Source organism: Thunnus thynnus, chromosome 2 (genome assembly GCF_963924715.1).
Source record: "Thunnus thynnus chromosome 2, fThuThy2.1, whole genome shotgun sequence".
Taxonomy (NCBI): domain Eukaryota; kingdom Metazoa; phylum Chordata; class Actinopteri; order Scombriformes; family Scombridae; genus Thunnus; species Thunnus thynnus.
The window spans coordinates 39584068-39609067 of record NC_089518.1 but is presented as its reverse complement, the minus strand read 5'-3'; the positions used below and the strand labels follow the sequence as shown (position 1 = coordinate 39609067).

Genomic DNA, 25000 nt, shown 5'->3' with positions numbered 1-25000 from the left:
TCACCTGACGCGTTTTAACACAAAGAACAACTGTGTGACAGCAGACATGTTGTTACGTTCATCAGGGAAAAAACACAAAATAACTCAGCGAGCAGACCGAAGTCTAACACCAGCAGCCACAAACCCTCCATTACATCTATTTCTGTCTGACCATCACTCTGCTTTATTTTCAGCCTCTTATTTTGAAGTGGTGACGCTATAAAAGTGACAAACCAGCAGATTTACTGAGAAACAAACTGCAACCAGTCACTGTTTAAAGTTTACACTCTGAGGTGGAACATGTGAACGAGTCACTTTATACATACCAGAATTATCTTTACTGCTTTAATCATGAGAACTACAAACCAAGGGGTTACCCAGGTTGTTCAGCAGGGGCCCCTGAAACTGATGATTCAAGAACCCCTGGAGCCATGTCAGAAAGCTCTAGAACTGCATCAAGGACCTTTAAGAAGTCCTACAACCCCTTCAAAGACCCCTGGAACATCCTCAAGGAATCCTTGCGCTCTTTAAAAAACTTTGAAACCCTTTCAGGTAATTGTAGGGCCTCTTCAGAAGGTTGTAAAAATGCCCTATAAAGCCCGAGAAACTTTCTAGACCCTCTTCTATTTAGGGGTGGGGGTAACAGACAAGTAATGTCAGTAATGCAGGAACACAAGACTGAATGTAATTGATAAAAGCCATTTGACAGCTGTGCTATAACCATATATCACCAGTAGGGAGCGGTGAAGCACCACCACTTAGCTCAGCAGAAATGGACAAATCAATACTGTTAAAGCAGCAATAAGGTGCCGCCAATCAGTGAATTTGAATTCTATGTGGGTTATTATCAATAATATTAAAATGTGAACACCATCAAACCCACACAAAGCAATATTTTTTTTTTTGCAAAAAAGCTAACATATGACATATATTCCAGTAAGAAACAGCAGCTAGTAGCAGTGATAATGCTAACACAGACTACAAAAAGTTAGCTTTACAGGTAGTGAGAAAGTAGCTGAATGTGTCCCAAACCATCAACCAGCAGCACAGAAGCCCCGCCCCCTCACACAGACATGATACAAAGACAATAAAGTAACGTTAGCATTAAACAATAAAGTAATGTTAGCATGAAAACAATAAAGTAACGTTAGCATTAAACAATAAAGTAACGTTAGCATTAAACAATAAAGTAATGTTAGCATGAAAACAATAAAGTAACGTTAGCATTAAACAATAAAGTAACGTTAGCATTAAACAATAAAGTAATGTTAGCATGAAAACAATAAAGTAACATTAGCATGAAAACAATAAAGTGATGTTAACATGAAAACAATAAAGTAACGTTAGCATTAAACAATAAAGTAACGTTAGCATGAAAACAATAAAGTAACGTTAGCATTAAACAATAAAGTAACATTAACATGAAAACAATAAAGTAATGTTAGCATGAAAACAATAAAGTAACGTTAGCATGAAAACAATAAAGTAACATTAGCATGAAAACAATAAAGTAACGTTAGCATTAAACAATAAAGTAACATTAGCATGAAAACAATAAAGTAATGTTAGCATGAAAACAATAAAGTAAAGTAAGACAGAAAAGAGGCAGAGAAATTTGTAATCACACACAGAACATAATAATAGTTATGCTAGGCTCTTACAGACTGTTAATATGATAATATGTTAATATATAAATTCCTGTCCAGAGTAATTAGAGCTGGACAGAAGGAGCCTGATCTTCTGGTTATTCTGTTTGACCAGCAGGAAGCTTCGTCCTTGTAGCTAAACAAAATAAACCTGCTAATGAAGGTTGTTCTGTGTTCACGGAGTCCTTTGAAAATGACGATAATGACTGTGATGGAAATGGTTGGCGGTGTTTATACTGTCAACACGTTTCACCACAGTATTCAGTAAAATGGTATATTGGCAAATCTCTATATACAGCGCCCCTCACACAGGAAGTGTACTTATTCACACCGAACTTTACCAAATACAATTTGAAAACAAATTTTGAATAAACGCTGGCATGACTACAGAGTGAGAATAAACATTTTTATTTCACAGTTATTTTGTAATATATAATTAATTAAGCAATATTACACGAGAACTCGGCACAAGCCTCTCGTTCCTGACCGCGTCACTGTTGTGCCAACAATGACGGTAAAGCACATCCTCTCGTGTAATATTGCAATAATACAACATTTACCAACAAAATAAAAGATATAAACAAAACATATTCATATTGTGAGACAGTTCGCTTTAAAAATAAAAAACTTTTTTCCTGTGTTATCTCCGTTTCCATGGAAATACATGGGGTATGACTAATACCTGGAAAACAATCACTTATGTCAGTAGACTCCTATGTAATGAAACCTAGTTTACTACTCCAGCAAGTAGACTGACCCTTAGTAACGACCAAGCAACAGAGACGATTTCTAGTCCCTGCTGACTCAGCTAGCCAACTTTAGCTAACGCTTTCTAGCGATGGCGACATTTCCCAAACTGAATAAATACCTCACACATAAACACCAAACTGCTTTGTTAGCTCTATCTCTATCTCTCTATCTCTATCAGATTTAGTTACTACGTCCTCAAACTTTACAGACATTTTTAAGCTAGTAGCGCCAGCGCAGCTGATGCAGGATGCTGGAGTGGAAGCTGAGATAAACTCTCATCTGAAGGGAAAATAGCTAAGTTTAGCTGTGTATGGGGGTGCCAGGTAACGATGAAGAGTGAAGAAGGGTTCGGGTGTAACTCATCTCACAGTCTCAGAGTTCAATCCACTCGGTAAAGGATCCATTTTGTTTTCCCCACAACACCTAATCAGTTCAGTTCAATCCAGTTTCACAAACATAAAAGAAAGACGACTCAGAACTTTGGGTTTTCACTGCAGATCCCCAAAAACCAAAGACGCTAGCAAAGCAACACAGTACATAAAATAAAGCCAACAGAAACACCAGATAGGTCGGACCACCGTGTTTAACTATAGATCTTCAAACGTTAGCTAAGTTTGCCAAGATCACATATCTTATTAATTCAAATCAACCACCAGTTCAGAAGTGACTGTTGTTGTTAGCGCGACGTCTGTAGTTCTAATGAATGGCGGAGTAATATTTTTGGTAATGAGGTCTAGGTGTGCTGTCAGGCTGGTTTGAGCACGTTCTAAATGTCTGGTTGACCAATCAGATTGCTTGGTTGGAACGACGTGTTGAATAATTTATGTTTAACATGTTTTAATAGCCTTTCCTCTCTGGATAATTGGAACGGGACTCTCTGGAGACTGAAAACGTGATGCTGGTATTTGTCTTTGGAGCCGTTTCTAAACACACTAACGTGACCAAACTCTTCATGATGAAGGATCATGTGACCCAGTGCAGCGCTGTGACTCACTGACGGAGGAATAAGATATATCAGACTTTACTACACACACAATACTGGTTAGTAGATCAGCTCATCGTTGGTTTGGATCCAAACATGAAGACAAATATAGAAAATTGCCAGATGGGCAGATGGCCGCCCACCTAGAGTCCGGTTCTGCTTGAGGTTTCTTCCCGTTAAAGGGTTTTTTCTTACCGCTGCTCATGGGGGAATAGTTAGTCGCTGTAAATTAAAGAGTACGGTCCAGACCTGCTCTGTGTGAAAAGTGTCCTGAGATGACTTCTGTAGTCATTTGGCGCTATATGAATAAAATTGAATTGAATTGAATTAAAACAGCGGTTCTCAAAGTAGGGTTCAGGGACCCCCAGGGGTCCTTGAAAGGGTTCCATGGGGGTCACCAGCAAAAAGAGGAATCATTTATTTTCACTATAATTCTATAAATAACACAATGACAGAACGTTTGACTCTGTTGGTCATTGGTTTCATACACTTTCTGTTATAAAACATCTAAAAGCAAAAATGTCTTCAGAGGGGGGTCCGTGGTCAGTTTGTGTCAGTTTAGGGTCCTGGACATGAAAAAGTGTGAGAACCACTACTTGGAACCTCCTCAGTGGAACCTAAAGAACTCTTCTTGGTCTCTTGGAAGAGCCTCCGTTCCTCTGTGGCACCTTAAAATTTCAAGGACATCTGGAGGTGGAAACAATGGAGGCTTCAAGAACCCTAAAACGTCGCCTCCAGGAACCCTGAGAACCCTGAAGCTGCTTCATGAACCTCTAAAGCTTCTGCTGGAGCCTGAAACCTCCTGGAGGACCCGGGGAACCTTTCCAGACTTTAAAACCTGTTTCCGCCTTGATGATGACTTTAACAGCTGTCACAGCTCGTGGGGGGAGGGGAGCGCGAGCTGCACAGCTGCTGCTGCAGCCTCGCGCTACCGTCCGCACCTCTGTCAGGTGACAAACAACAAGACCGGAAATAAACATGCTGTGCCTTCAAAATAATAGTGTACAAGGAACGTTTCAGCGGAATTTGTTTTTTAGCCAACTTTGGGGAAAATTTATGGAAGTCAAAAAGGGACAAAAAGTGAAAAAAAAAACCTTTAAGTAACCACATGCTAACATACTATTATGTTTTGTTCATATAAACATTTTCATATTAGATTCTGTATTTGTGAGTTTTTAAATGTTTATTTATTATTTATTCAGTTTTTCTATTGTTTGTTACTCAATAAAATTGTGAACCAATTAAGTATTTATCGTCATTAATCATTCATAGCTTACATTTAGAGAAAATATACATATTTAATCAAATACAACTAGGAAAATAGAGTTTGGAAACTCATCAGTACAGGCTGACAAGAGACAAGAGGGCAGAGCTGACCCTAACGCTAGCTGCTAGCCTGGTTAGCACGGAGCATTTACAGTCTATGGTTAACTGTGATAATGCTAATGCTAATGCTAACCAACTTTTATGTAAACAGTGTCACGGCTCTTGTCAATCAGATGTAATTGTCTTTTTTAAAGGTTTTAAGTCTGTTTTTCACTAGTGAAAAACAGACTTAAAACCTTTAAAACAAAATGTACTTACTGGAAAAACTGACCATCTGTCTCCTTAGAGGGTCTTTTAGTTCAACCAAACGCTGAAAAAGACTTTTTAGGTGACAAAAATGTTACAATTAACTTTCATGAACTGAAAACACACTGAAATAGTGACAGCTACGTCTATACTCGGTTAATCTAGGGTTATGCCATGGTTATGTTACGTAATCAACATTGTCACCATGGTAGCAACTTGGCAATCACAACGTAGCCACATCCTAAAGCATACCCTGCCTTATCATCTATTTTACTCTGAATGGGAACATAGTTTACAAAATGAACATCATACAGTATTGACTTCTATATATTCAGCAGCCAGTGGAGTCGCCCCCTGCCGGCCAGTAGAGAGGATGCAGGTTTAAGGCATTTCTGCATTGCTTCACCGGAAGCTACCTGCATGTGCGCAACATAAACATTGTTGACATTTGTCTGTATTAATAAAGGTTGAGGAGTTTTTGTGTCATCTGCGCAACAAAGCTTTTATTTTTGAAGGACTTGACCGGAAGTGCCGTGTTTTATTCTGGCAGGCTTGACTCCGGTGTCTCGTGCCTGTGTGGAGCAGCGAGAGCTGAGCGCGAGCCCCTCAGCTGTTTAAATCTCAGCGCCGACATGAACGAACCCAGGATCCTGGTCCTCTGACGGCGTCCGCGTCCGTGTTCTCGGTGTTTTTGCGTGTTTCTCTCGGTGTTTTTGCGTGTTTTTCTCGGTCAGAGGGGGATGTGAGTGTCGGGTGCGGGTCGCTGACAGAGACGCAGATTTGCGGGTTTCCTTCTGGGTGTTTTTGTTCGGTTGAACCGGACAGAGAACCGGGCCGACCCGGCATCACCCGCCCGGTCCCGGTGACGGTGTTTGGAGCGGAACGGAGCGCGCAGACCGGGTTACAATGCCGGAGCTGAAGGGTCTCCTTCTCCTGAGTCTCTGCCTGAACCTCCACACATGCCGGGCTTTCCCCCCCGAGCTGCCCGAGCTCAGCACCGAGCCGCCCGGCAGGTTCAGCCTCACCGACCCGCCGCTGGATGAGGAGCCGGGAGTCGGCGGCGGCGGCGGGCGGGACGGGCCCGGCGGGGCGGAGGGCTGCGGGCTGTGTGAGCCGGAGCTGTGCCCGGAGACCCGCGGCTGCCGGGCCGGCCTGGTGCTGGACTCCTGCGGCTGCTGCAAGGAGTGTGGGAACCTGGAGGGACAAGCCTGCGACCCGGGGGACCGCAGCGTCTTCTACGGGCTCTGCGGGACCGGGCTGCGGTGCCAGGCGGACCCGCGGCCCGCAGGAGGAGGAGGAGGAGGAGGAGGAGATGATGAAGAGGAGGCGGTGTGTGTGTGTGAGCAGCAGGACGCGGTGTGTGGCAGCGACGGAACAACATACATGAACATGTGTCAGTTCAGAGAGGCCGCCTTCTCCAGACCCGAACTCAAGACCAGAGGGAAGGGACCCTGCAAGACAGGTAGCACACCTGTCTGTCTGTCACCTGTCTGTCTGTCTGTCACCTGTCTGTCTCTCTATCTACATCTTAACCTGTCTGTCTGTCTGTCTGTAAATCATGTTTGTTTGTTTATTTGTTTGTTTCATACTTTAATAACCCGTCAGATTTAGTTCTGATCAAACCTTCATGTGAACATATGAAGCAGTTTCAGGATTAGTGAACACATTAACCAGCATCCTGATCACTAGTGAATCTATTCATGCAGATTGTTTTACTTCATCTGTTGTTTTGTGTCATTAAAGCTCATTTTAACAGACAAAGACAGTAAATCAGTTTCATTGGCAGCAGCAGAGGATGTGAATGTTCATCAGCTGCTGCTTCACTTTAAATCTTTAGTTTCTGTTAAACATCAGAAAACAGTAAAAAGGTTCCTCAGATGTCTTCAGATGTCTTCAGATGTCTTATTCTGAGCGACCAACCGTCCAAAACCCCCAAAAATGCTAAACTGACTTTAATAAAAAAACATAAGAAACTTTTTGTCTTTATTTCCTGAAAAGTTTTTTTTATCTTGAATCCTCATAAAGTTATAGATACATTTTAAAGAGATGTAAGAATAAAGTCGTCATTTTGAGAGAGAAATAAAATATAAATTTTTAGAAGAAGAAAAATAATCAAATACTAGTAAGAAAAAATAAAGTAAAGTAAATAAAGTGTCATATTATCATTTCTGTAAAAGTCATAATAATATTTAAAAGTTTTGCAAGACAAAAGGTCATAATATGATAAAATATGATCTATAAATCCAGCAGGGTCCAGAAGTCTGAGAGCACGACGTCAAGACACTTTTATTTTGCTTTTGTTTTGAATATAATCTTTTTTTTTTCATTACCGGTGATAATATCAGGGTAATAGTTTGAGTGAAAGAATATCTCAGTTCGTTGCTGTGATGACATCAGCACTCGTGATGTCACAGAGCGTCTCCATCAGTGTTCAGTGAGGTTGAGGTCAGCTGACTGTGGACATCAGGACGACGTGCTCTGTGGTGTGTTTGGGGTCGTTATCCTGCTGCAGGATGAATCCTCCCAGTAAGAAGACGTAAACCAGTGAGTCCAGCATGTCTCTGAAGAACAGAGTCACTTCACCGTCCAATCAAACCCCCCTGCTGCTCAGACTGGGATTCATCATCAGTCATCTACTGGGAATCACTGGGAGTCTTTCTATCGACTCTGCTTCTACTGACTGGACTCTTGTGTTCTTTATTTAGCTGATTCTGTATCTGTGATGAACGAAGCTTGATGTATTGATCCTCTGATGCTGTGATCACTTCCTGATCGTGTTTTGGATCCAACTGATCCAGTTTCTGCAAAGCGTTCAGATCTCCGTAGAAACCAGAAGCTAACTGTGATGTGATGCTGAGAAACCAGCTGACGGTCAGACGGTCACATGTTCACAGCATCACATCTTCTTCATGAACGGATAAAGTAGCAGCGTGTCAGCGTTGTTGGTAGCATTAATGTTGCTAGGCTAGCTGTTTACAGTAGAGTCAGTCAGCACTAAAAGTCTTTCATTAGTCCAGTTTCTGCAGGAAGTAAATTCATGACAAGTGAAAACGAGTCCAAAGCGTCTTCAGACGTCTCTGCTGCAGAAACGGAACATATCAAACTGCCAAATACACCGAGACAGAAGATCAACGAGACAAACAGACAGTCGTACCGACGCTGACTGCTGGAGGACCTGGCAGTTATCAGGGTCGCCTCTATTCAAGCCAATACGGTACTTACACTATGCTGCCTCACATTAAGAACAATGTCCGAGGAGAAGCAGAAGAAGATCATGATGCTGATATCTGGGGGGAGAGAGTGTGATGTGCACTGGTCCCAGTCCGTCACCCAGTATGTGAGCTGAATGATTGCTGCCAGTCAGTCACAGCGAGGGAACACCAGCCTTTCTTAAACATTAACCAGTTAGTTACCGATTAATGAGTAAGAACCTGAGATTCCTACTAGAAATAGAGCTGCTGGGTAGTTCAGGGAGCGTGGGACAGAGGAGCGTTCAGTCGACTGGATCAGCTGAGCTCATTACCGGCTGAGAGCTGAATAAACAAGCTGCAGCTTCAAGATGAAATCTGATCATCAGGTGGTTTATGAAGCTGATCAGGTCTGACTGTGACCCCCCTGTTCAGACTGAGGACCCCACCCGTCTCTGTGCTCTGTGCCTGAACAGAAACGGTGTGTTTTTACTGTTCCAGCACCTCCTCCACCTCTCAGCACCGCCGCTTTCACATTAAACTCTGTCTGAACTCCACTCAGTCGCCATCTGTGCAAACGCAGAACGTTTGTTCAAACACTCACAAGTTTGTTAAAGAGAAGAATTCAAAGTTCAAAGATCTTCAGTCCGTCAGGCAGGAGTTTAGGAAACGTGTCTAAAATGATTCATTCATTCATCAGAGCTGCTGACATATGGATCAAAGTCGTCATTTAGACAAAACGTCGTAATATTTAAAGAATAAAGAAACGTTTTACAGAGATGAAGTCGTTGTTTTAGGAAACAGGTTATATTATATTTATATTTCATGAATGAACTTGTTTATTATTAATATTAATAATAATAATAAGTGACACCTGATGTCTGTACAGTTGCTGTTTTCTCTCAGTAAAGAATTATTCCAGTAAAATATAACAAATCACAACTATATTCTCATAATTCTTTTTGTAAATGTAAATGTGTGATTGAATATTTTAGTTTTTTTTTATAGCATTTTGACTTTTATTACAAAAATGTTCTTGTAAAGTTTAGATTTCATTATTTTCTCTAATTTAACTCAAATTTTCTTTAAAACATTACAGCTGAATCACAGATTATTATTATTATTATAATATTTGAAGGTTTTTCCTAAAAATTTCAGCCTTGAAATTACTTTGTTGCAAAATTATGATTTTATTCTTATAATTTCTTTTTTTTCATGCTGTTCGTTGCGTTCTTAAGAATAGACAAATCTTTATTATCATTTAATAATTTCTTGCTCAATTATGATATATGATTTATAATATTATGACTTTCTTCTTCTAGAACTCAAATTTTATTTTCAAAAAGTGGCTTTTTCTCACAAAATATTTTTTTAATTTAAATTTAAAACTGAATCTCAGAATATTTTTTTCTAATGAAATTCTGACTATTTTCAAAATATTCGTTTTTTGCAAACATTTGATCAAATAATTAATAATTAACACTCAATTCTAAAAAATTACAACTTTTTTCTTTTATAAAACCATATTGTTTATTATCTATCATGGTTGTAACTTTTTTCCTAAAATTACAGCTTCATTGTCAAATGATGAGTTTTTTAATTCTTATAATTTTCTTTTTCATTGAAATTCATAAATTTATCTCAAAATATGCTTTTTGTGTAAGATTCTGATTTTATTCTCAAAATATAAAAACATTTTTTTTGTAAAAAATTGACTTTGTTTCTGAAAATGCCTCAACTTTATTCTTACAAAATTATGGATTCTTCTTATAATATTTGGGGGGGGGGGGGGGTAAAACTGTTGTAAAACTCAGATGTTATTCTTAAATATGAAACTACTTTATGTTTGGAATATTATGACTTTTACAGAAATGATGATTTCAAACTTTGTTTTACCGGTCTGTGTCTGTGGAGCATTTAGTTTCTGTAATTTTTCATATACAGTGGAAACAGCCTATAATGTGATCAACTGCTTCTATGGATCAAAAAGCTCAGGACGGGATTATTCATACAAATGCTGTTTAAATAATTCACTGATAGTAATCAACTAGTCCGCTTACAGTGTTCATTTTGGTTCATTTAAAACCACAGTAATTGTATTTTTAGTTCAGGTATGATGTGTATTTAGCAGCTGCACCGTTATCAGGCTGCAGCACCTCGGCAGGGTTGTGTGGAGGTGCGGGGTGTGGGTGTGTTTATCTGTAACTGTCATGAAACAATCAGAAAATAACGCTGTATTTCTCTCATTCAGCGGCTTTCTGGCTACCACCGCTCGCTCTCCTCATCCACTCTCTTGCTCGCTCGACCGCTGCTGCTTCTCTCTCAAGCCAGCAGCGAAACATGAAGCGTTGAAACAGCTGTTCTGTTCTTTGAAACAGTCAATAAAATATGCTGAAGCTATACGTTTCATTACTTTATATTCATGTAAAAAAATATATAAATGTCAATTAGATGGTAATCTGTGTGAGAAATTAAGAAAAAAAATGGTTCTAATAATCATCCGCTTATAGCGATCGATGTGACGTGACGACTGTAAGTGTTTTCTACTGTAATATCATAAATACAGAGTTTAGAGCCAGATAGTCGTCAGATAAAAGTTCATTTCAGCACATTCCTGAGTTTAATGGAGAGCAGAAACACTCTGAGCCTCAGGCTGCTTTACTCTGTAATTTCACTCAAAGTAGCTGCTGCCTCCTCTCTCTCTCTCTCTCTCTGTCTCATCCATATGATTACAGTGTCTCTCGTCCCTCTCGCTCAGCTTCCTGTTCACACTGACTCTGTGACCCAGAATAAACCTGGTTTCCTGTCAGTGTGATCCGAGGCTTTTTCTGTCTTCGGTCCAAACCAGCTTTTTCTTTTCTGTATAAAAAATATTTTTAACACACAAATAACACAGGAGCAGGATTTCACTTCCTCTCCTTCTTTACTCCAAATGTCAACTTCTCAAATCCATCCGTACATGTTGGAGCTGAATCACATCTGGAATATGAGCGTGAACACATGGAAACACCTTAGCAACCACCTTAGCAACCACCTTAGCAACCACCTTAGTAACCAAGGCTACAGAACGGACGCATATTTATGAGGGTGTCCGACGAGCTGACATCAGCTCGTCAGCGAAGTAGAAAAAACTCACAAATGAAGCTTTCAGAGCAGGTTGAAGCCCTGAGTTTTGACTTGCAGGCAGCGTTTCTACAAACATTACACCTAAACACCTTTAACACCTTTAACACCTTTAACACCTTTAACACCTAAACACCTTTAACACCTAAACACCTTTAACACCTTTAACACCTTTAACACCTTTAACACCTAAACACCTTTAACACCTTTAACACCTTTAACACCTTTAACACCTTTAACACCTAAACACCTTTAACACCTTTAACACCTTTAACACCTAAACACCTTTAACACCTAAACACCTTTAACACCTTTAACACCTTTAACACCTTTAACACCTTTAACACCTAAACACCTTTAACACCTTTAACACCTAAACACCTTTAACACCTTTAACACCTTTAACACCTAAACACCTTTAACACCTAAACACCTTTAACACCTTTAACACCTTTAACACCTAAACACCTTTAACACCTTTAACACCTTTAACACCTAAACACCTTTAACACCTTTAACACCTAAACACCTTTAACACCTTTAACACCTTTAACACCTAAACACCTTTAACACCTTTAACACCTTTAACACCTAAACACCTTTAACACCTTTAACACCTAAACACCTTTAACACCTTTAACACCTAAACACCTTTAACACCTTTAACACCTTTAACACCTAAACACCTTTAACACCTTTAACACCTAAACACCTTTAACACCTTTAACACCTAAACACCTTTAACACCTTTAACACCTAAACACCTTTAACACCTTTAACACCCAACATCTGAACAGGAAATAAATCAGCAGAATATGAACCCTTTAATACAAAACTGAAACTTTTTGTTTCATCACTTTATTCTCAGTCTGAGATGTTTGTCACTGACTGTTTACACTTTATTACCTGTCTGTCTCTCTACCTGTCTGTCTGTCTCTCTACCTGTCTGTCTCTCTACCTGTCTGTCTGTCTCTCTACCTGTCTGTCTCTCTACCTGTCTGTCTGTCTCTCTACCTGTCTGTCTCTCTCTCTCTACCTGTCTGTCTGTCTCTCTACCTGTCTGTCTCTCTACCTGTCTGTCTGTCTCTCTACCTGTCTGTCTCTCTACCTGTCTGTCAGTTCCTGTCATTAAGGTTCCTCCTCAGAGTCAGGTGAACGGGACCGGTAGCAGTCTGGTTTTCCTCTGTGAGGTTTTTGCGTTTCCGATGGCTCTGGTCGAGTGGAGGAAGGAAGGAAGAGACATCATCCTGCCCGGAGACGACCCTCACATCTCTGTCCAGGTACACACACACCTGTAACTCCGCCCACTGTTAAAGGAACAGTACAACATTTAGTGTTTAGCCTAGCTTAGCACAAAGACTGGAAGCGGGTGGAAACTGTTAGCCGCCGTCTGATGTCCTGTCTGTCTCTGTGTCACAGTCTCGGGGCGGTCCTTTGAAATTCGAGCTCTCCAGTTGGTTGCAGATTGAGGGGGCGGAGCCAGAGGACTCGGGAACCTATCGCTGCATTGCTCGTAACAATCTGGGATCTGTCTCTGCCTCTGCTGTGCTGGGAGTACTGGGAGCAGGTGAGAATCAGTCTGTGTGTCTGTGAAACGTAAAGTTACAAACTGGTTCTGACGAAGTTACTACGAACTTTTACCAACTAGTTACCGTCTGTTTTCGACTATTTTATCTATTTTGTGACCATAAAATAATAAAATAAAAACTTTTGCAAACATGGATCAGGTTCGGGATCAGGAAGGAAGGAAATCTCGACAACATTTTTTCAAAGTAAAATGTGAATCTGTGAATTTGTTCAGGCTGTAACACAATGACATCATTGATGATGTCACAACACGTCACTGCTGCATTTGTATTTTTAATTTGAATCGTCTGTTCTGGTCTCTGCGTGTCTGTCAGAGGAGCTGTCGTCCTACCTGGCCAACAGTGTCTCTGAGATGAAGCAGCTGATGGACGCCACAGACTACGACCAGGACTTCTACTGACACACACATGATGTCACTTCCTGCCGTCCGACACGCCATTTGGCGTCCCTTCCATCCAGCTGTCATTAGTGGGATCAGCCTGAGCAGCGGAGACGGTAACCACACCGTCACAGCACACAGCTGTTGGACTCTACAGACTTTTGTCGGCCATTTTGAGTCGCCGATCAGAGACACTCGGAGGTCACATGATGAGCTACAGATTCTGGTTCGGACCGCCGCTGCGATATAAAGTACTATAAATATTAGAATATTAAAATAATATTTGTATCAGTGTATTCTAACATTGTTGTGACATCACATGGGGGCGTGACGCGCAGGCTCAGCATGTTGAGCGTGTTGTAGATGTCGCAGGTTCGAGCCCGAGTCGCCTGTCAGCTCTGCCAGCGTGAAACTGAAACTTTTATATATAAATACATAATAAATGTAAAATAACAAACAGCTGATCCTGTTTGTCTGATTCATTCATTATAAGTGTGAGATATAAAGATTTATATTATATTATTAATATTATATTCTCTCTGTTCACGGCGTCTGATCAGCCAAACTGGGAACGCAGAGATTCATGAGAGCAGTTTATTTGTTGGAATGATTACAGCAAGAAAAACAGGTTTAATGTTCATTTGGCCTCCTGACTGTTGTTTTAAGACTCTCCTGAGAAACAGTGAACTGGTCCTTTAAGGCTCAGTCAGACAGTTCAGAGCATCAAACTTCTGGAAAACAGTTTTTTGGGGCGAGAAACTGCTGCGTCAGTCTGGATCTGGAGGGCCTCGCTGACTTCACACTGACCCTGAACTTGAATGTAAATCAGCTGACCTGCAGACAGCAGGACGTCCTGAACAACAACTGCAGCAGATTCAGGCCACAGGAAGTTGAAACTCCTGGGAGACGGCAGCAGTCTGTCCGTCTGTCTCTCAGAGGAAACTGAACCAACATGTGTTGAATCTATTAACCGACAGAAACTCAACAGCTGCTGCTGTGAAGCCTCTGATTGTTCATCCCTAAAATAAAAAAGAGTTTAAAGTAACACGACTCCAACAGGTAGAAAAGTCCCTCATTTCATGCTTCTCGGGCTCAAACGGTTCAGTGTGATCTCAGCTAACAGTGACTCTACATTCAATGACAGAAGCATCATGGCAAAAGTAGCTTGTTTGCTACATGAAAGCTACTAATTTATTTATTCATTTAGACAGTTTAAAGTTAAAGGGACAGTTCACATTAGTAGACGTTTCTGTAAATGTACCAGTTTAGCCTTCTTGGCTTATTTTCAGCTGCAGTACCAGTAAAGAAGACACATAAAATACATTAAAACAGGAAAAGTAACGCTGTACATATAGCAGAGAACACTTCATAAAAACACATAAAATACTAAAGGACACCAACACATAAAACAAAGCTACAGGTGCTTCGAATAAGTTACAGAGTATCATCACACACTTAATTGTCTTTTGATTTTAATTAATTTTAAATGAACGACGTGTCGCAGTCTCTGTTTCCATGTGTGAAAAAGCCTCCTCATAGATATTATACACAGACCCATCAGCTGTTTGCTGCTTTATAAAAGCACTGAGAGGGAAGGAGCCAAGCTGTTTAACATCATTTATCTCAACTCGTTATTTAAATGTAAGATTAGAATCAATTGTTAGAGGAAGATATTTGAAATCAGATACGACTGTCAGCTTAAACGTTAGCTGTGAGATGATCTGTTGACCTCCTAGTGAAGAACATACAAACTGTTTTCTTCATGTGTCGGTGAAGACAGCAGGTATTAAGACACTTGCTGTGTCTCAAATCGTTTACTTCTGTTCTTACACATTTTGAGTGCGTAGGTGCGTTCACACTGAGCAGTACGGGGAAATGCACTCAAAACGGTCAAAAAGTTGAGTGTGGAACTATGGACGCTTCTCGCCCTCAATGGTCGCCATCTTGGCTACGAAGCACAAGGGGAGGGACCACTTTTCAAACTGGAAATGGCGGCCGGGTACGTTGTAACTACGGTGAACATGGCCACATTATACAAATGTAAGTTATACATGTGTTTTTTAGCACTAAGCACCACTATACTGTTGTCGGATATAAGCCGTCAGGATGTTTTTCGGGTTAATTTTGCAGTCTGTAACGATTTGGTAGCGCGAACGATAACGTGAATGCTAACGCTAGCTAATGCTAATTTGCGATCGTCATTTCTGGTGAGTGCACAACGGCTGTGTTTGATTTGAGTCGACACTACCCTGTAGAAATTTGCGCACTACGCCAGTAATATATAGCGTACACAGTGAACTAACAGAAGTACGTGATTTGAGACGCAGCTACTATGTGACATCAGACCATCGCTGCCCTGAGCTGATACGCGGCTCGCTGTTCGGTCGCTGCATGTACATAAATGACGGTATCGTCTGCGTACATTTGAATCTCAGACTCATTGCTGAGCTACACTGATATCTCAGCTACCATCTGTGCTCTGCCTTCCAGATGAGATTACATCCATTAAAAAGCATCAGAGGAGAAGTTGAACATTGAGAGCTTTGCAACCATGATCAGCAGCGTCACCGGCTTTCTTTAGATCTAAAAAATACGGCCCCAACAACTCCCCCCCTTATCTAGTTTATATTCTCCAGCAGAAAGCAGGTAGCAGTTTCTGTTGACTGGTTAGATCTAAAACCAGATGCATGGGATGCAGTCTGCTGTAAAGGTGGCTAGTAAGTTGTTCTGCTACATATCTTATAATTACCTTCGACAGAACAGGCACTCTGCTAATTGGCCTGTAATTGCAAACCTCTGCAGGACCACCTGTTTTGCAAATAGCTGTTATTATAGCTGTCTTCCATGCTCTTGGGAAGACCCCTTCATTTATGGATCTATTGATAGCATCTGTTATCACATCAGACAAACACTCATTAAACATTTTCAGGAACTTTTTGTCTGGTCCGTACACATCTTTGGTTTCTGAATTCTTCAGACGTCCCGAATCTCAAACACAGGTTGGTTGTGATTTACAGGCATCGTATTCAGTAGACCGGTGGAGGCGTAGCTGCTGCTATCTGAGCTTCATCCTGTCACAGCCAGTCACACAGATTTCAAGGTGCTTCTCATCACCAGTATGATGTTTCCCAGTAAACCTCTCTAAGTTCTCCCAAATCCATGTGGAATTTGTCTTTGCTTGGTCAATGAAATTGATTTAAAAAATGTAGCTTTTGCTTTCCAAACTTCTCTTGTTACCTTATTTCATAGTGAACTCTGTTACAGCAGCAGCTTCATAAACAATATTCAGCTGTCCGCATACTTTTGGCCAGAGAGTGTGTTTGTTATTTTGTGGAAGAACACAGAGAAAATTATTTCCAGCCAGAAAACATCCAGAATGAAACACACATTTTATAACAAAGACTCAAATCAATAACAGACATAGTTTATATATATAAAGAGTGTGTGTGTGTGTGTGTGTGTGTGTGTGTGTGTGTGTTACATTCCTGACTGATGGAAATAGTTTTTACTGTACAGACTGTGAGAACAGATCAGGGAGCATCTGATCTGTATGTGTGTGTGTTCGTGTCCTTCATGAAAACACATTAGTGGCTCAGATCTACAGAACTGTGCAACAGTTTCAGGCGCTGACAGTAAAGTCAGGACGCTTTGAATAGTTTTTATTGATCCAAAGTTGAGTAAACAGCAGAAAGTAGATCAATATGTTGCTGTGAGCAGCTTTGCCTTTAAACCAGCAGCAGTTCTCAGTGTTTCAGGTTGTTCCTGCATCTTCTTCTTCTGCTGTTTCTGTCTGTTCATGTTGATCCCAGACTGACTCCAGGGTGTCGAGCAGATGATCAGACGCCTCCTGATGCTGCTGCATTATGGAGAAGAAACTAAACATCTGCACAGTGCTGTATATTATATGTTCATGCTGATCTGCTGTTTGATCCAAAGTCTGATATATCTGATTAAAAACACGTCAGTGAGTCTCACCGCTGCACTGGTTTAAAGACTAATAACAGCGTCATGTTTTCAGTCTCTGGAGAGCAGTTCAGTGTAAGACGCTACTGAGCATGTGCAGGAACGAGGTTCTCTTTTTTTTTATTTGTTTTATTTTTATTTCTTTATTTCTTGTTCATTTTTTTTACAGTTTAATTTGATTTATGTTTCTATATCAATAACAAACAAAAGAAAACAACAGCACTGTTGCCAGGCAACGTGTAAATTAAGGACAGCGAATCGTTATGCAGCTCAACATTATTTAAATATAATTATCTGTCAACAAGCAGAAGAAAAGGCGTCAATCAGCTGGTTTCATGTCAAACATTTTGCTGTTTGAACAGTAAGTTCAGACTGAACAGCAGCTCCTGTCGTCATGAAGCGTGTGTGTGTGTCGTGTGTTAAAGTTCACCACACCAACAACTCTGCAGCTTCTCTGTCGTCCAGGAAATACCAGCAGATTCACTGCAACCTGGAAATAACTTCCAGACCTCATCAGCCAATCACAGCTCTCCCCTGCAGCCAGGAAACAGAGTAGAGACAGTAGAGTAGATCTGTTTTTCCAGCCTCCACTCAGCGGTTCGTCTCACTGCTGCTGATCGTCTGATCGTTTTATCACTCTGGATTCAAATGGAAATGAACTGAAGCAGTTTGATAATAAATCAACGAGATGTTTTTCAGATTTAAAGGCTTTTTATTCAGGAAACGTCTGTAAACAGACTGAGAGACACTGTCAGAGACTTCAAGATGAGATTTATCTTTAAATCACAGATGAAGTACAGTTTTGAGGTACTTGTACTTTACTTGAGTATTTCCATGTGATGCTACTTAAAGCAGTGTGTAGTCGGGGTCACATTTCACATGTCTATGAGTTGTTAACAGCTCCACCAAATAGTGATTTTTCCCTCTAAACTTCTCACATGCTTTCATTTCAATAAATGTTCAAATGATCCAATATTTCAGCAAAAATCAAAGATTAGAGAAAAAGTCCAAAAACTGAAAACAGATTTGTGTATCAGAACTTTGTTTTTTCTTCTTTCCTCTCCCATTAATCATCTCACCACCCCTCAGATTTATCTGGTGACCCTTTGGAGGGGCCCGACCCCTAGGTTGGGAACCACTGGACTAAACTAGCTAACTGTATATAAAGTAGTGTAAACTAGCTCCACCTCCAGCAGCTACAACAGTAACATGCTGCTCTAACACTGATGCTTCACTATTAATAATCTAATGATGTCATATATAATAATATATCAGTCAGAGGAACCAAACCACTACTTTTACTGCAATACTTTAACTACATCAAGCTCATAATACTTATGTACTTTTACTGCAATACTTTAACTACATCAAGCTCATAATACTTATGTACTTTTACTGCAATACTTTAACTACATCAAGCTCATAATACTTATGTACTTTTACTGCAATACTTTAACTACATCAAGTTCATAATACTTATGTACTTTTACTGCAATACTTTAACTACATCAAGTTCATAATACTTATGTACTTTTACTGCAATACTTTAACTACATCAAGCTCATAATACTTATGTACTTTTACTGCAATACTTTAACTACATCAAGTTCATAATACTTATGTACTTTTACTGCAATACTTTAACTACATCAAGCTCATAATACTTATGTACTTTTACTGCAATACTTTAACTACATCAAGTTCATAATACTTATGTACTTTTACTGCAATACTTTAACTACATCAAGCTCATAATACTTATGTACTTTTACTGCAATACTTTAACTACATCAAGCCCATAATACTTATGTACTTTTACTGCAATACTTTAACTACATTAAGCTCATAATACTTATGTACTTTTACTGCAATACTTTAACTACATCAAGCTCATAATACTCATGTACTTTTATACTTATGTATGCTGCTCAGCTGATATATTGAAGCGTTCTGTATATTAATAATAAACATGTGATGACGTCGCCCTCTGCTGGAGGAACCTGAACACTGAAAACTTTTCATCTCAGATTCATGAAATAAAATTAAGAAATAATTTCCTCCAAAATCTGATTTTCTTTCAAAATTTCACTTCATATTAAATTAAAAACAGAGAATAAAAAAACTCTTCTAAAGTCTCTCAGGTCATATTTTGACTTTTAAACATAATACATATGAGCGCTGTTATCAGCAGATGGTGGTGCGTTTAAGGACATCTGAGAACATTTAGACGACTGTCAGAAAATCAAACATGAACAAGTGTTTAGCACTAAAATAAGTTTCCTGTTCAGCAGCCTTTCATCAACATCACAGAGTTTTTCTTCACAGGCTGCAGCAAAGGAGGAAGTAACAAAAATATCTGATAAAAACGGAGGTGATGATGATGATGATGATGATGATGTGTGTGAAGTGATAAATTATTAACAGTTGTGCATTTTCATCACCTCCATTTCTATCAGTTAGTTTTTGCTCCTTCTTGTTCTCAGAGCAGCAAAGTTAAACTGACTGATGGATCATCTCTCTGCAGCATCGTTTATTTTCATAAATAACAACAATGACAGAATGTTCTGCTCGTGGGTTTCATACACTTTCTGTAATAAAACATCTAAAAGCAAAAATCTCATCAGATGGGGGTTTGTGGTCTGACTTGTGTCAGTTTGGGGTCTTTGTTGTGACAAAGTTCTGGAGCGGTTCTGTTTGTGGTGACGCTGCTGGTTCCTGCAGTAAAAATCATGTTCATGTTTCTCTCAGACTGTCAGTTCTCCTGGTTGAATCATCACGACAAAAGATGAACAACTGTGTTAGAAAATATCTGGTTCTTTAGTTCATACTGAGCATGCAGAGCGAGCACACCAGAGACTACCACCGGCTAACATCTGGCTAACATCTCTGCTAACATCCGGCTAACATCCAGCTAACATCTCTGCTAACATCCGGCTAACATCTCTGCTAACATCCGGCTAACATCTCTGCTAACATCCAGCTAACATCCGGCTAACATCTCTGCTAACATCCGGCTAACATCTGGCTAACATCTCTCCTAACATCCGGCTAACATCTCTGCTAACATCCGGCTAACATCTCTGCTAACATCCAGCTAACATCCGGCTAACATCTCTGCTAACATCCAGCTAACATCTGGCTAACATCTCTGCTAACATCCAGCTAACATCTGGCTAACATCTCTGCTAACATCCGGCTAACATCCGGCTAACATCTGGCTAACATCTCTGCTAACATCCAGCTAACATCTGGCTAACATCTCTGCTAACATCCAGCTAACATCTGGCTAACATCTCTGCTAACATCCAGCTAACATCTGGCTAACATCTCTGCTAACATCCGGCTAACATCTGGCTAACATCTCTGCTAACATCCAGCTAACATCTCTGCTAACATCCAGCTAACATCAGGCTAACATCTCTGCTAACATCTCTGCTAACATCTGGCTAACATCTCTGCTAACATCCGGCTAACATCCAGCTAACATCTCTGCTAACATCAGGCTAACATCTCTGCTAACATCTCTGCTAACTTGATTGGGGATTAAATCATTTAATCAAATGTTATCAGACCGAATGGAAGAAACGAGTCGTTTCTTGGAGGTTGTGTGACAATTTATCCACCATTTCACAGCCGTAAACGTAGCGACGGAGGCTACGGCGGAGCCTGTGACGTAAACACGTGTCGACAGTGTTTCTGTAATTACTCTCAGTAGTACTGCAGCTTTAAGCTGCATTTCCACAAAAAAACAAACAAACAAAACATCCAATCAAATAACTTTAAATTGAAGCTAAAGATTATGATGTTGAGAAAATTTATGTTTACAATCTGCAGATTAAATTAATTCACGTTTAATTTCCGTTACTTTTAAGTGAATTCATCAACAATGCAACATGTTTTGTTTACAACTACAACAACAAAGTGCTCTGATTCATCTAATAATGTAAACTGGTCCGAGAGTCCGTCTGATGGTTTCTGTGTTCAGAAGCTTCGACCGGGCGCCTTTGAGCTTAACTCAGGTTTTCTGGAATCACAACGTGGACTCACTTTTAACTGGGATTAACTGGGATAAATCACCATGGCAACTACCGCTGAACAGTTAACCATTGATTGGACCACTGACCAATCAGATCACTGGAGAGAAAAAAGGCGTCATCATTCCCACAGGATCCCGACATGAGTTACAATAAAGTGACAAGTAAAAAAGATCAATATATATATTTATAGATCAGTAGAAATGTTTTATTGTTCCATGTTTCAGAGCTTCTAACAAACAACGACACTAAACACATGATGATGATTTTAGCTGCATGTTAATAGTTTAGTTGATTTGACAGTGAGGTCAGAATAACGAGACAACTGTGTGATGAAAACTGGAAATAAAAACAAAATATGAAATATATAAAATAAAATATTAGAAGAATAATCCTCACTGTTAATTGGCTCCATGATTATAAATCATCAGTCATTAAATACTTTTACACTCTTTGCTTCAGAAGCAGAAACAGTCTGATGTTACTTTAAGTTTGTTATGTGACACATTCAGGTGATTCATCCACAAACAGCAAAAATACTCCGTTTATACTTCAGTCATAGATAATAATAATAATAATTCCTACATGTGTTTTAAGTAATAACTGAAACATATCCCAGATATGTTCAGACCTCTGAACCTTCTTCCTGTGTTTACGTTCTCGGTCCCGCCTCAGACACATCTGACCAATGAGAGGAGAGAACGTTCTAACAAAGTCAATCACTGATTCAGAGCAGAACAAACCAGCGAGGTGTGAAAACGCCCTCACACCAGCGAGCTTCAGGGCGTTTTCACACCTAATGAATCATTTGTGCAGATCTGAATACAGCAGTCGTAACCATGGAAACAACGTCTGAAACAACCACACAGACCCTTCAGAGGACGAGCAGTTTGTTTATGTCGGAGACGTGATCCAACCTCAGTCTGACCGACCACGAGTTTGAGCTAAACGAGCTCCCGTAGTCAGGTTTGCTTTGCATGCTGGGATGTTGATGCGTGAATTTAACGGTTGCTAACAGCTAGCCGGAGACTGAATCAACGTCTGACCTGAGTGAGAATGTTTATCAGCGACTGAAAGGAGCCTCAGAGGCTAGCTGTTTCCACCTGTTTCCAGTCTGTATGCTAAGCTAAGCTAACTGTAGCTTCATAGTTAGCATACAGACATCAGCGTGAACATCTGACTCTCAGCCAGAAGATGAATCAGCGGATTCCCCCAAAATGTTTAACTTCCTCTTTCAGGCCTTCAGAGGAAGAAGCTGAGCGACGCCGTCATGTCTCATGTCCACAGCGTCCGACCGCAGCGGCGTCCGACCGCAGCGGCGTCCGACCGCAGCGGCGTCCGACCGCAGCGGCGTCCGACCGCAGCGGCGTCCGACCGCAGCGGCGTCCGACCGCAGCGGCGTCCGACCGCAGCGGCGTCCGACCGCAGCGGCGTCCTTCAGAGCGGTTTTAAAGACGTCCGTCTGCTCTGTGATCATTTTAAACGTCAGTGAAGTCGATCTCACAGCATCACGATCATCAGATAACGATTCTATCTGCATTTATGATGAACAGAAAAATATATAACTGAGATTAAACGTTTGATGAGTTCGTTAAAGACTGAACTCTCGTCGTTAACAAGAAGACAAAGTGAGAAACAAAAGAAACGAATCATCAGACTGACTGACTTTACAAACCAGACTTTCAGCCATCTGAAGAGAAAACAAACTTTTAATCGGAGCTGCAACGATCAGTCGATCAATCGATCGACAGAAAATTCATCTCCAACTTTTTTGATGATCAATTAAATGTTTTGAGTCATTTTTGAAGAAAGTCTCTGATTCAGCTTCTTGAATGTGAATATTTTAGTGACAGTGACCTGAAGACACGTGATGACATCATCACATCACAACAACTAATCAATTAATGGAGAAAATATTCAACAGATAATAATGGTTAGTCTCAGCTCGACATATAATCAGTGATTATTGATTAAATATGAAACCTTAATAATAAATCATGTTGATCGTTAGTATGTTTGTGCTCTACGCCATCTTCACCATCACGTTGTTGTACGGTGAATCCTTTTGCTCCTCCTCCTCCTCATGTGACTCCTCCCCCCTGTCTTCTTCTTCTTCTTTTTCTTTTTCTTTTGCGTCTTCTTCGTTGGTGCTCTGTTCTGCATGAAACGCCCTCTGGGCTCGTTTGGGCACGGCGTAGTCGTCCACTCGGGGGTTGTACGGATACTCGTGACCTTTAGGATCAGCTGTCGTACCCATAATCCTCCAGGCGTCTCCTCTCATCTCCTCGGGGTCGTCGTACACGGAGGGGGGAATGGTGGGTGTCTGTTTGGCGGCGATGGCGGCGGCGGCGGCTGCAGCAATGGTGGCGGCGGTGGCGGCGCAGCCTTCAGGCTCATCATAGATGTGCTCCACCTTGTGGTAGGTGGGCGCGTGGGCGGCGACTGCGCTCGGGAAGATGTTTCTGATTTTCATTTCATCGATGCTGTCGTACAGCGGGTCGGCGCCCATCTCAGCGTCATGTTTCTGTTGGGCGTTCAGGATGTCAGCCATGATGTTCTTGGCGATGGTGTCGAAGGGGAGGGAGTACTCCGGCTCCGGGGCGATGACAGGGGGGCTGCCGCCGCCGCCGCCGCCGCCTCTGTTGTTCCTCTTGGTGCTTCGCTGTGCGGCGAGCAGGCTGATCTCGGAGTACGCCTGATCCGGGCTGGAGCTCAGGTTGGGGCTGAGGCGGGGGTGGGGGGTATTGTTGGAGCCGGGGCCCGGGGCCAGGTTGGCGCCCGGCTCGGGGCCGGCGTGGGGCAGAGGGCAGCTGGAGATCATCTTCACCTGATTCTTTCGGGGGACGGGGACGCCGCGCGTCTCCAGAGTCAAACTCTTCACCCCCGTCAGGGTTTTGTCGAGCGGCGGCTCGAGACGAGACTGAGAGCAGAACAGAGTTCACGATCAATCATCAGTTATCAATCATCCATCATCAATAATCTATCAGTCATCATTCAGATCAGTCAGTTTGACTCATCGTGCTGCTGTTAGTGTGATGACTGACGGCGTCCAGCAGGTGGAGCCGCGTCATTTATCATCAAGCTGGACTTTAAGCATCATAAAACATAATTCACTTTAAAGATTAACAGAGTGATGCAGTCTGGGGTCGTGACCCCACCTGAGGTCACCTGAGGTCACCTGAGGTCACCTGAGGTCACAGGACTAATAAATATTTACTAAAAACTAAATATTAAGTTTATCTCAATCAAGTCAATTTAAAATGATTTAATTTTTATAATTGAATTAAAAAACACATTTGCATTGAATTATGATGACGACTCTTAAACTTGATGAACTTTGACCTCACAGACAGTCAGACTGGTTGATCTGCACAGACCTGCCACAGCTGCTGATCAGCTGACTAAGCTGTCATGTGATCAGAGGAGGAAGAGGAGATGACTGACTGAGAAGACGTCTGTTATAATAACTGAATTATTTTCATGTGTTCATCAGTTTGCTGCAGCAGCTCAGAGTCAGTGTGTGTTTCTCACCAGCGGGGGGCGCTGCGGCTGCTGCGGCTGCTGCTGCTGCTGCTGCTGCTGCGGCTCTTTGTCTTTATGATGAATCATCTGAAAATGTGGCGTTTCAGTCACCATGCTGTACACACAGTCAGCTGCCTGCAGACAGAAAACACTCAGACAGTTCAGACTGATGCTGAATTAAAGGACTCGTCCGTCATGTGTTTATGTTTGATAATTATCAGAGTTTGGTTTCATCTCCATGTTTGTTTTGTCCAGAACTTTATGAACAAATACCT

At 41.1% G+C, this 25000-nt stretch overlaps 2 protein-coding genes across 3 annotated transcripts in view; one reads left to right on the top strand and one right to left on the bottom strand.

Moving 5' to 3' along the window:
• Nucleotides 1-5463: 5463 nt before the first annotated feature.
• On the top strand, nt 5464-13665 carry kazald3 (Kazal-type serine peptidase inhibitor domain 3). Its single transcript, XM_067574496.1, has 4 exons — nt 5464-6391; nt 12360-12520; nt 12660-12807; nt 13142-13665. The coding sequence occupies exons 1-4, from the start codon at nt 5836-5838 to the stop codon at nt 13225-13227; spliced, it is 951 nt and encodes a 316-aa protein (XP_067430597.1). The 5' UTR covers nt 5464-5835; the 3' UTR covers nt 13228-13665.
• A 7707-nt stretch (nt 13666-21372) lies between these two features.
• Nucleotides 21373-25000, bottom strand: part of LOC137170858 (docking protein 2-like) — a 25002-nt gene continuing 21374 nt past the window's right edge. For both annotated transcript variants that reach the window (XM_067574484.1, XM_067574474.1), the window contains exons 7-8: nt 24735-24860; nt 21373-24123 (exon numbers count right to left, since the gene is read on the bottom strand). In XM_067574484.1, coding sequence (XP_067430585.1) covers nt 23227-24123; nt 24735-24860 — 1023 coding nt within the window. In that variant the 3' untranslated portion in view covers nt 21373-23226. The remainder of the gene's footprint in view (nt 24124-24734; nt 24861-25000) is intronic.

Bases quoted from the DNA above. Each gene is read 5' to 3' on its own strand.
- kazald3 (XM_067574496.1), top strand. From the start codon at position 5,836: ATGCCGGAGCTGAAGGGTCTCCTTCTCCTGAGTCTCTGCCTGAACCTC. The intron at 12,521-12,659 runs GTACACACACAC...TCTGTGTCACAG, and splicing joins ACCCTCACATCTCTGTCCAG to TCTCGGGGCGGTCCTTTGAA. The intron at 12,808-13,141 runs GTGAGAATCAGT...CGTGTCTGTCAG, and splicing joins GCTGGGAGTACTGGGAGCAG to AGGAGCTGTCGTCCTACCTG.